Source organism: Molothrus ater, chromosome Z (genome assembly GCF_012460135.2).
Source record: "Molothrus ater isolate BHLD 08-10-18 breed brown headed cowbird chromosome Z, BPBGC_Mater_1.1, whole genome shotgun sequence".
Taxonomy (NCBI): domain Eukaryota; kingdom Metazoa; phylum Chordata; class Aves; order Passeriformes; family Icteridae; genus Molothrus; species Molothrus ater.
In genome coordinates this window covers 7,289,511-7,302,047 of record NC_050511.2, presented here as the reverse complement: position 1 = coordinate 7,302,047, position 12,537 = coordinate 7,289,511, and the positions used below count along the sequence as shown (strand labels likewise).

General features: G+C 42.8%; 1 protein-coding gene across 16 annotated transcripts in view; it reads right to left on the bottom strand.

Annotated features, from left to right (window-relative positions):
* Positions 1-12,537, bottom strand: part of CELF4 (CUGBP Elav-like family member 4) — a 712,154-nt gene that overhangs the window by 103,404 nt on the left and 596,213 nt on the right. For all 16 annotated transcript variants that reach the window (XR_004982016.2, XR_004982017.2, XM_036402637.2 and 13 more), the window contains exon 5: positions 10,461-10,540. Coding sequence is in view for 14 of the 16 variants with exons in the window: in XM_036402637.2 (XP_036258530.1) it covers positions 10,461-10,540 (80 nt within the window). In the remaining 2 variants the exon portion in view is untranslated. The remainder of the gene's footprint in view (positions 1-10,460; positions 10,541-12,537) is intronic.

Here is a 12,537-nt window from a genome sequence, read left to right as displayed (position 1 = left end):
CTCCTGGGTTTTGCTGAAATAAGAAGTTGGTTTATGTTGAAGGGTCTGCCCTTGCTGCATTCCACTCCACTAAGACTGAAACATGCCACCTTCACAACCACTATTCCTGTGAGAAGCAACCAGACAGACCTTTGGAATGGGAAATCAAACATGCTCTTCTATGTGATTTCACCTGCCAGTGGACATCTGAGGCAAAGACATTGGTGTCTAGTAGGAGGCTTCACATTCAGACTTTGTGTGAGCTTCAGCTGAGAGTCTTATTTGAAAGTCAGTGTTTTGATTCTTTGTTTTGATTCTTTGAGGACATCTTTGTCCTCTAAAAATTAAATTTGAACTTTGCAAAACCCATTTGGATAATAGCTACTGCATCACTAATGCTATGTTTTGCACAGGTATGCACATTCTACCATTTACTATGATCTTTCTGTTTTCCTCATGAGAATGCATGCTATCAGTACTGAGCACACTCCTGAGCAAGGCTGGGAAGGAGTGAATTTAGGGGAAAAATGAGAAGCATCCAGAGTGATTTAATGCTGATCCAGAGCCTACTTAACTATGTAGGAAGCTCCCACTGATGTAAATGAGGCTTAGATCAAAAGATACAGGAAGAGAAAAGGAGGAAGAAAGAAATGCCCCCAAAGCAAGCAGAAGAGGTAAAGACAATGCTGACATCTTTTATCCTTATTAGAGGAAGGTGGTGATGCCCAGTGGAGCTACCTCCAGTAGGCCAGGAACTCCCTTGGTAGGCAGGGACTGTTTCATGTCTCCTAGGCTGGAGGCTTGTCAATGACTCTGATATCTCAGGAAGGTCATTGCCAGTGAATTATTTTAGCCCCTCAAGTGCTAATCTAACACAGATTAGACAAGAGTTGAGTGGAGCAAGAATTGTAGGGGCTGCTGTGATCACCAGGACCTAGGCAATTCCCAGGAGTGGCATGATCGTGTTCCTGCTTCCCCATGGCCACCTCCACAGCTGCAGATATAATGCCCAGCTCCCCTTGGACTTGTGAAGGGATGGGTGGGTGCCAACCAAGTATTTTTTTTCCAGAAGGAGGTAATGTGGCTCACAAGCAGTTATTTCTTGTGTCCCATTTGGATGCTATGGGTCAGAGGGAGCAGGGAAGCCCAGGGAAGATGTCCAGGGATCTCTCTCATGTCCCACTAGTCACTCCAGTGTCCTGCTGGATGACTGTGTGGTTTTGGAGATGTAACTAGTCAAGAGAAGCCCATTTTTGGTGCCAGCAAATGATTCACACCCTGTGTCAGGCAGCCAGGCTGCCTGGATCTCTGCTCTAGGACCCAGAAACATGATTAATTAGTAAATTTATGAAACTATGGGAGAGGCAGGGAACACAGTCCTACAATTTTACTTTTTCTAGGAAGAATTAAGGGAAATTATGGCAACACTGGGAACCTGCTGTCCTGAAGCTTGCAGAATCAGCAGTCTTGATGGAGGTGCTGGGATGGGGTCTATGAGCTCTTTTCCCCCTCCATCCAGAGCCCACTGCTCCATGGAAAGCAAAGGTGAGCTATCAAGGGTCACTGGGCTTTGGTGGTAGAAATGGCTGCAAACTCACATGTAGGTATTACATGTCCACTACTTTTTTTCATCCTAAATGACACACACCCTTATAAATTGTGTTTAAGTAGCATATTCAAAAAATCATTCATTGCTGGAAAGAGGGCAGGCCTGCTGCTGGTGACTTATTAATGGGTTTCTAAGTTATTACTATTTTTTAATACAAGGAATGAATGTGCTGTGCTTTGCCATGAGTTAAACAAGACAGCCTCTGTGTTGCACAAGGACATTGCAAGGAATGTGTGTTCTTTAGAGAGTTCAAGATCAACAGAAAAGAGAAAAACAGGGTCAGAGTCGACATCTCGATTTTCACCCATCAGTTTTTCTAATATCAATGGTGTAAAACCAGGCCCCAGCCTTCTGCATTAATTTGGGCAGGTGAACTGGCAGTGATGGTACCTCACTCTGCACTAGGCTTTTTCACTTTGGTCAATTAACTTTCAGCCAAACTCAGGTATGAGTCATGAAGGGCACTTAGATGCTGGAGTTGCATCAGCTTTCAGCCTGGATTACCTCTGAGAATGTCCTCTTTATGTTTCTGTGATCATGTAAAAGGAAAGTCTAATGGATTTTCCATTTCCTATTTTAGTTTCAAGAAGAGGAGGCTCAAGGGGAGAACCTATGGCTCTCTGTGACTACCTGAAAGGGGGTTACAAGGTGGGGACTGCTCCTTCCTACTGTGGCTGCAGTGGAAGGTCAGAGGAAATGGCCTTAAACTGAGACAGGAGTCATCCTGGCTAGATATTAGAATAAAAACCACTCTTAGGATTTTCAGGCTTTGGAATACATTGCCCTGGTGGAGTCACCATCCCTGGAGGTGTTTTAAGAGGCATCTGGATCTGGGTGATGTGGTTTAGGAGTTACATGGTGGTGCTGGGTTGATAGTTGGACTTAGAGATCTCTTCCAACTTTGATGATTCCGTGATACTGTGATTCTATTTACCCTGAGGGGCTCAGTGACTCTGTCTCTACTGACTCTCACAGTGTGGCTTTTACTAATTGAGAACTTGATCCCATGTTGGAATCTCAATGAAAGTAAATTTTGTTGGTTAATTAATACTCTGAATTGTGGTCTGTTTAATTGTTATCTGTTTGTAATATGGATTTGTCTATGGTTCTGTTTATGTTACTAATTGAGAACTTGATCCCATGTTGGAATCTCAATGAAAGTAAATTTTGTTGGTTAATTAATACTCTGAATTGTGGTCTGTTTAATTGTTATCTGTTTGTAATATGGGTTTGTCTATGGTTCTGTTTATGTTACTGGGATGTTTTGAAGACATTTTCAGTTAGTGAGGGGGTGAACTGAAGGCTTCAACTTGGATATTCTTAATTTTGTAGTTCTTGGATGTCAATAAATATTAAGATTTAGATTATCAGGTTTTCACTGGTTATTGCTTCTCTACTGGAACCAGGAACAAGAACTGTGGTCACTTGACTAAGAACAGGCTAAACAGATAGATTAATTATGTAAAAGACTTGTTCACTCCCATACATTGTATTATTTTTTCTTTTGCTTTTCTTTTGTGTCTTGTCTATTAAGGAGACATTCAGATGATGTAATTGCAGGCATTTTGGGCATCAATCCTAAACCCTCAGCTACTCAAGACAATCTCTCTCGGGTCCTAGACCCTCTCTATCAACTGTAACAAAAGTGTAGATGACCTTGAAGTTTTATACTTTGACTGACACTTTGAAGTAATTCATCCAGCCAGGTTAACCCTGGCCTTTAGTTAGCAAACTGCTGAGTGTAGGAGCTGTCCTGTCAGAGGTTTTTATGGTGTTTAGCACACAGCAATTTTCTCTAGGAACAACAGTAACCACATTTCCAACAGCAGTAGTCTGAGAGGATGTCTACCAGAGTTTCTGGGAGGATGAGAAGAGTGTTCTAGATAATGAGAGACCTGCAAGCACGAAGATGTGGCTCCATGCACCTGGCTCACAGATTTGGATGACTTCCTGAAGAAAGTGTCTTGCTGGAAATGGAATGCACTACAGCTTTTAAACAGCAGCCTAACTACCCCAACTTTGTGGAAGTGACAAACCCTTCTGAGCACTAAAGGCTGCCATGAGCCTGAGGGGAGAAGGGAGTGTGCAGCTGGATGTGAGTGTGTATTTGTGAAGGAGGGAGGAGCGATGAGGAAAGTTTCTCCTATGAAAGAAATGATCTAATTTGAAGCAAGTCCCTCATGGGAAGAGCTGTGACAGAGGCTGCTCTGTTCCTGTTAATTTTCACAGTGCAGCTGTCAGCGGGTCTGTAAATAGTACTCTGCGAAGCCAACGCTTCCTATCCACACATCAACCATTCAATTAACAGAAGAACAGAAGAAGGAAATAAAGTGCACCACAGCCTTCTATCACGGCTTTGATGTTTTCCAGCAATTTATGAAAGTGTACACAAATCTAATTACAAGCCCCACTGCTTCCCATTTACATGGAGCTCCTCAAGTTCGGAGCTGTTTATATCAAAATAATTGTTAAAAATACCTCAGCTGATCTACGGCATTGTGGCCCCCCACTCACCGGAGCCACCAGGCTGCTCCTCCCAGGCAGTTCTTGCCGACTCAGTGCTTTGGTGCAGCCTGCTCCTGCAAAATCTGCTTCCCCACCACTGGTGAGCGCAGCACCCGGGCTGCAGCTTCATCGTGCCCACAAAGGCCCATTTTCCTCCTTTTCTCCACCTGCTCAGAGCTCCTTCTGCAGACTCTGCGCTGCTTTCCCCTCCACCCTGAATCCACCTAAATATTCCTCTGCTGTGTTAGTGGGGGGTGAGCACAGCTGTTCAGCTGGTTTCCACAGTGGGGCTGCTTCTGAAGGCAGCCTCACAGAGCTCTGCAAAGTCATAGCTGCACCATGGGAATGCACAGCAATAACAGCAGCAATCATTAGTGCGAGCTGGGGGTGGTTTCCTTGGTGGGGTGCCTGAGCATTCCAAAGCCAGGAAGATGAGAACCAGTGCCCCGTTTGCCATTAGCTTGAAAGAGGCCACTGCACAAGACAAAGCCATTTGTAAGCTCTGGTTTAGTGCCTGGCATCCCTGCCCATGCCATGGTACTGGAACTAGATGATCTCCAGGGTCCCTTCCTACCCAAATAATTCTGTGATTCTGTGATTCTTGGGACAGTTTTTGATCCTGTCATACTCACTCTTACCTGATAAACCAAAGAGGTGACAAATTCTTCTAGGCTAAATAATGGAAAAAAATCTCTTATGGTATGAAGGGATGGACGGTACATTGGCTAAGGAAAGAAGACAATTTTTTCACCTGATCGTTACCCATGTTTGGCTGGGAATTTTTCTACTATGGGTGGACTTTCAAAGAACATGATGGACAGACACTCAAAACTAGCCTCATTCAATATGCTATGCCATTCATATTTTCTTGCTTAATAAAAAGTGTAAAGTACAACAAGTACTTTGCAAAGTACCAAGAGATCTAATCTATATGTCATCTAACAACACTGAGCTATAATTTCATAATTTGATAGTGGTGGTTCCTGGACACTGTTGATGAATTTGGTTTTGTCATTCGTGTTGATAAGAGCTGCATGGAAAAATATTTAAATGAAAGCCTCCAAGTTAACAAAGTTGTGCATTGCAACACTACTGTTTTTTCAAAGTTCAGCTAAACTGAATCTTTCTCTGAAAGGCAGACGTCTGTTCAGTGCTTGTATCCAAGTCTCACATTTTCCCTTTTCACAAAACCAAGGATTCCATCTGAAAAGTAATTTTCATGGAAAATGTTCAGCCAGCCGTAGATAGACTTGGAATGCTATTGCCTGGATGCAGAGGGAATGCTGTGCTTTGACCAAGCTGCTGCAGGCTTGTGTAGTAAAACAAAGAGAGAATTTGGTCTGTGTGGTAGGAGAAGCCACCAGAAGCTTGAGGTCTTGATTGCCTTGAACACCATTAATTAAATAAAGATATGGAATGAAGATAGTGTTGACAATTAGTGTGTTAAGCAAGTTCACAGCACATCTAATGGAACAGGAGTCAGGGGACTCTGCAGCAGGATGCCTGGTTTCTGAATCCCAAATTACTTTATCTGGGCAACAAACATCTAGGACAGATTTCAGTTCTCCCAGCACTGAATGTGAAGTGTTCACTTTAAGCTGCACTGGCTTTGTCTTTAGTTTTTAAGCACTGGTCCTTTTTTTGCATTCTGGTCCTTTTTTCATTCTAAGTTGTCCTTTGGATGAAGAACCACTATTTTGGAGCTGGAGTGCCACAGCAAATTGATGCCTAAAATTAGCTAAAAAGCACACTTCTATTTGGGCTTGCCTATTAGTTTGACACGTTTCAAAATCTATTTCTCTAAAATAAAATTTCTCCAGAGGTATCTATTTTCCTCTATTGATTATAAGAGAAACTTAGATGACAAACTTAGATGACAACCTCAGACATGAGTTTCTTAACTTCTGGATGTCTCAAATTAGGTTTGATGAGTCCCACCTCAGGTATTCAGTCTAAGCCTGTTATTGAGTTATCCATTATAATGGGACAGGCATGCCCAGAAGGTGATATTGCCCATCCTAGCACAGAAAAAATGAAGAATGTACAAATCTCTGGAAATGTCTCTCTCGCCTTTCTGCAGGAATCCTAGAAGATATTTAGAATAGGTGACAAACTTTAGGATAGTTAAAGATAAGCCAAGCACATCACACTCTTCACTTCTTCTCACCCCTGTGCAGGAAATGTGCACAGTAACAGTACCATTCTACCCCTTCCAGGAATGAATTTATAACCAAAGAAATTCTGAGTTGCCTCAGTGGGCAAGATGGTGAAAAGGGTGCAAAAATACTCTGTCTTTTAACCCTGTGTATCTTCTGGGCAGGATAGCTGCTGTGACTGAAATGTGTGTGATTCTGCTCTCTACTCCACTCTCTTGAGATCCCTCCTGCAGTGCTGCATCCTGATCTGGGGGCCCAAACATAAGAAGGAGCTGTTGGATCGAGTCCAGAGGAGACCACAAAGACGCTCAGAGGGCTTGGGCACCTCTCCTGTGAAGACAGGCTGAGAGAGTTGGTGTTGTGAAGGGTGGAGAAGAGAAGGCTCCAGGGAGACTTTACAGCATCTTCCTGTGCCTAAAGGGCTACAAGAGAGCTGAAGAGGGGCTTTTGACAAGGGTCTGGAGTGACAGGAGAGAGGGGAATGGCTTCAGACTGAAAGAGGGCAGGCTTAGGTCAGCTGTTAGGAAAAGAATTGTTACTGTGAGAGTGGTGAGGCAGTAGAGCCTGCTGCCCAGAGAAGAGCTGTGGGTGCTCCATCCCTGGCAGTGACCAAGGCCTGCTTAGATAAGGCCTTGACCAACCTGGTGCAGTTGGCAGTGTCTCTACTCCTGCTAATGGACATGTAGATGATCTTCAAGGTCCCTTTCTATTTTATGATACTTCAATGAAGTTTTGGGAAGAGTTTGTTCTGTGTGGGTGGATGGACAAGGCCACATCTTAGATTACTAATGTGTTCTGCAGAATGACTCTTGTGCAATTTGGCTGTTGTCCAGATATGAAGACATGGGGAGAAGGAGAAAACCAAGCTGAGGAGGATGCCTAGGAAGAGCATGACTGACAGGTAGAATGATAATATTGTCCACAGTGATTGAGAATGAAGGTGGAGGATAGAAAAGACAGGTTTTGGGTGGAAAAGTTCAAGAGCTCAGTTTTATACATATTGAGCTTGTTCTGACAGCTAAACATCCACCAGGAGATGGAAAGACAGACCAAGATTTTAGGTTGGACAGGAGTCAGCCCTGAAGCAGAGAAATTAGTTCTGCAAGCTGTCACTACAGCAATAGCAGCTGAATTTGTGTTGGTGGAAAAGGCTGTTAGGGACAAGACTTGGAATAGGAAGAGAAGAGAAAGATAGGAAGGGACCTGTTTATGTCCCCATATGGATGGGAAACAGAGACAGGAGGGAAGGAGTAATCAAAACTAAAAGTACAGGACATATAATTACTGTAAATATGTTACAAATACAAGCAAAAGTACATGAAGATTTTGGTCTCTTATAAAGGATGATACAGATATCCAGTAAAACAGTCTCATAAAGTTGATGAGCTAATAGAAAATATGATCTAAAAAGACAAAAAGGAAGCTCTCTTGATAGGTAGGTATAGAAGGAACTTTCTGCCTGCTCAAAAGTAGGGGATTTTGGGTAGTTTATTTCTAAAGGAAATGGATTGTGTAAAAATTGGAAAGATTTAGACTTGGTGGACCCTTAGGAGAAACAAGTGCCTTGCACAGAGAAATGGGTTTGTAATGGCTGATGGTCAGGCACCTGTCCAAGGTAAGGTTAATTAAAAAAAAAAAAAAAAAAAGAAAGGAACTTTCATAAAAGAAAGTTGCCTTTTGAAACTATTAGGCAACATATGTTGTGTGAACAGGAAGTCACAGCAGAGCAATAATCCTGACAGCTGTGGAGAAACAGGAGTCTGCTGCAGGAACGAGCGGCCCGAGACCTGACAGGAATGATGATGGATGCCCTGCTGGTGGTACACGAGGACAAACCATGAAAATTGGCTGAGCCACAGCAACAACGTTGAGTTGGCATCACAGCTGGGCAAATGAGGCCAGTCCTGGTGGCGAGAGGAATGGAAGGGGGCTGAAGGAAGATGGCAGAGATGCCCCCCTCCTTCCCAAGCACGATGGGCTGCGTCTGCATATCACCACGAGGTGGCTGCATTTCCCTGTGAACATCCAAATAAGTCCTGAGTGACGCTGCAGGCCCCAAAGTGCCATGAAAACAAGAATGGGCACTGAGATCCTGGCAGGATTTGGCCTATCTCCTTCAAAGAGCCTTAGAAATTTTGAGACACTGTGGGGAAAAACCTGTTCTGCTCCACGTCTTCATTGAGTGTTGGTCACCCTGCAGGCCCTCACAGGTGGCATTGTTGTGGCTGCTTGTAGCTCATGGGAGACGTGAGGCAATGCCATGTAACTTAGCTTATCATGAAATTAATTTCCTCCTTGCTTTTTCTGTGAACTAGGAGTCTGAATTGTGAGGTTCATCCAATCTGTGGAAACTTGTGAAGCTGTGAGAACTTGATTCTGAGTCTGGGATGGCCATCTAGTAAAGGACAAATTTTGTTGCTTTTTCAGATGCCCAGCTCTGGTTATTAAAGAATATTTCTATAAGAGATGTTTGAGTCAGATAAGTTAAGAGGACAAATGGTCCCATAAAATTGATCCATGAAGTGGTCAAATTCTCATGTGTTTTGTGTATCCTAAGTTCAGGTGATACCACCAGGATGGAGTCATAAGTTGTTTCCAGGTAGCTGTGAGATGAGTATGTTTTTCTAATCCAAAGTGTTGGGAAAGTAGGAAGGGAAAGGCCTGGGGAGGAATAATGATATTTTGGGTATACGATATCTAGACAAAATCTTTAACTCTCCTTGGGTTTTGTCTGTTTTTTCATGTCTTCCTCTTGCCTTTGTCACAGGAATTTGCAGAGTTTTTGGGATGAGGACTGACTTTTTACTAAACCTTTTTGTGGTACCACACCCTACTGAATTGAAATTCTTGATGTCAGCTTATAGACTCTATCACTTTGAGTCAAAGTTTGAAAGAATGTAACTAAAAGTACCTCTTTAACCTGTCTCAGGAAAGGTGCCCATTTTATATCAGTATGGGATGTCAGCATCAAGCCCAATGTCTGTTTTTTTTTAGGAGGAGCCTTTTAGGAAGAGACTCTTAAAAGTATTTAAGTACTTCAAAAAATGGAGACCCCATATTTGAGGAGACTTTTTTTGGTACCGTCACTGGTAAACATGTACCAGTTTTAAACTGATTTGTCTAAGATGGGGTTCCAAAAAATGAGATCTTGATAATTTGCTAGTTTTAGAAACCTTTTTGCTTGTAAAGAATTTTCTTTTTTCATCCCTGCAAAGATCTAGAGAAAATCTGTCGGACCCACTTTAAACTTATTTGGATAAATTCATGAATTTACATTAGAGTCTCTTACTGAAAGGGAGATTTTACACTCTCAAATATTTTTAATTGAGCTTTCTTGTATCCTTTCCAAGCTGTCAACATGCTTCTTAGCCTTCCATGATTTACACTGTGAATAATTAGTAATAAAAATAATACACTATTATAATAAACCAAAACAACTTGTTCCAGATTTTCTTCTCCTACTGACAGTGGAATGCCTTATATCCTTCTCTGTCTCATGGTGGTGCACAGATATCTATTTGCATTGAAATACAACCCCAGTTCTGTTTAATTGAACAATCAGTCTTGAAACCCCATATGACTAGAAATTTGTGCAAGTGGACTGATCCCTCAGATATTTCCAGGAAGATCCAGTAATTGGTCTGACACCAAGGTCTGACACCTTTCAAGGGGCAGGTGAAGGGGACCAGACCTATGCCCAGGTTGGTACTTTTTTGGTAACAGAGACAGGCACCCATCTCTGCCGTGATTTATCTCTAGCCGCCACTACCATGATGTGAACATGCTTCTCTCTGCTGAGAGCTGGCAAAAAGTTCTTCATCCTTTACCTAGAGACAGGCGCTCTCAGAGGAGGGAAAATGAAAAAAAACATTAGACACCAGTTTTTACTTGATTCATCCCTCTGAAAATTGAGAGGTTGTGCCCACAGTGAGTCTGACCCAAACTTTTTGGCATGTGTGAACTATATATCTTTTTTTCAGGCCATCAAAACTGCTGGTGACAGAACATGGCACCCATTGGGGTTCTGTGCCTGTGAGGAATGACAATGCCATCCCAGCCTTTCCTCTGGTGAGTTAAGCATACCCAAGGCCCTGGGCCTTCCTGGATGATGAGTTGCAGAGCACAGATAAATAATTTCTCCTCCTCAATCAGGCCACAGGGCAGCCAGGGCTGGCCCAATTCTCACTTGCCTGTGTGATGGAGCTACTCACCGGCATTGTCTGGCTGCCATGCAAGGCATTGATGGCAGCTTGGGCCTCTGCATGTGAAGAGTATTTCACAAATGCACACCCTGGAAGAGGAAAAAGAAGAGCATAAGAAAGTTTGCATGGGTATCATGAAATTCCATCTAGCTAAGTATCCTGTCCTCAGAACTGACCAATAATATGGCTGTGAAGAAGGAATAAGAAAAAAAAAAAGTCTCCTGTGTTGCAGACATCTTTTCATGAAAAATCCTTTCCTTAGGATTTTCCTCCTGAGAAGTTGAGAGGCCTCAGGAACAAAACGTAAACAATGATTATCAGCTGCTGTGGAATGCAACAGGTGCATCTGGGATTGGTCTCATGTGGTTGTTTGTAATTAATGGCCAATCACAGTCAGCTGGCTTGGACACAGAGCCCGAGCCACAAACCTTTGTTATCATTCCTTTCTATTCTTAGCTTAGCTAGCCTTCTGACGAGATCTTTTTCTTCTATTCTTTTAGTACAGTTTTAATGTAATGTATATCATAAAATAATAAATCAAGCCTTCTGAAACATGGAGTCAGATGCTTGTCTCTTCCCTCATCCAAGAACCCCTGTGAACACTGTCACAGTCCTGGTCCTTTTCCAGAGTCCAAACATTGGCAGCCTGAGGACCTCTTAAGGCTAAGCTGCTTCCAGAATCCCCACATTAATTGTAATAAGTACTGACAGACACAAACTTAGCAAGAACATCTTGGATCCAGTCATGTTTTGACATCCACAGCTTTCCATGGCAGAATCTTGCACAGTTTTACAATTTATTGAGTGAAAAAGCTGTTTCTTTTATTGATATTAGATCTAATGATGAGCGTTCCTCCCTCTGTGGTTGTAAGAAACAGCATGGAAGCATGTGCAAGTCACTGGAAAGCTGCACATTCTTAACACAAGCAAGCACAGGACAAATGTACAGAAGGTATTCAAGTTACTCCAAACCCACAAGGTACCTTATGATTTCACTGCTTGGTAGAGCTCTGTGACAGACTGCCCAGAGCTTGTCTTGGCTCCAAGCCACTTAGGTCTGGCAAAGCATGAGACACCTTCTGGTGAAGTAGCAGGGGTGGGAGAGGTACCCATGTGTTGATTACCATCCTGCCACCAATGAAACTTGAATCTTAAGTTTTTCATAGCTGCAAAGTCAGTGCCTGTGTAGGTGTTCTCGTCTGGACATTAGAGAAATGTGGGCAGTGTTTCTCTGGCCTGTATTGCTGTGTGGGGAATCTCACATCAAACTCTTACATAAGGTTTTAGGGCAGAAAGGTGCATTTATGGGTTTGTGCTGGAGTGCAGAAATGATCAACACTTCAAAGGGTTACATGCACTTCTAGAGTGGGGGGAAGTATTGCCAACACTCCCAGCTACAAGCAAACTGACTCAGAGATGGGAAGGGTAATTTCCATATGCTAAGGCAGTTTCTGGAACAGATTGGGAGAGATCTGAGAAGTTTTGGCTTCCATCCTCTTCTATTACTACCAACGACTTTTGAGCTTTTAATCAATTTGCAAAGCCCTCTCAGTTTCCCTGAAGGGGTGCAGATTGCAGGGCACAGGATGCCAGTCCTGACAGTGGGATGGCTCTCCAGCCCCTTTGCAGCAAGTTTAGAAAGTCTTCACACCCTTTTGGATCCCTACAGCACAGGGTGAAATTAGAAGAGATGCAAAGTAGAAGAATGAACCCCAAAGGTCCCTAAAATCATCACTGCAGGCTGATAGAAGTGAGATTGAAGAAAGTAGTGATAGCCTGTTCTAAAAATAATATACACATATAAAATATCTTACAGTTCACTTTGAGGGCTGTTCACTTTGCATCACCCTCTCAGCACTGTGCTCAGGCTGCATTTCAGGAAAGGCCCAATGATTATTGCTAATAGTTGGATCTAATTTATAAGGAGCTGAGAAGAGACAATCATGAGAAAATGAGATAGATAAACTTCAGCTGGAAACAATAGGGATCAATTATGACATAATCCCAGCCCAGCATTCCCAGGCTCCTGAGATACTGCGTCTTCCTCTTCATTAATCAGAGATAATCCAGAATTAGGGTGTTTAAT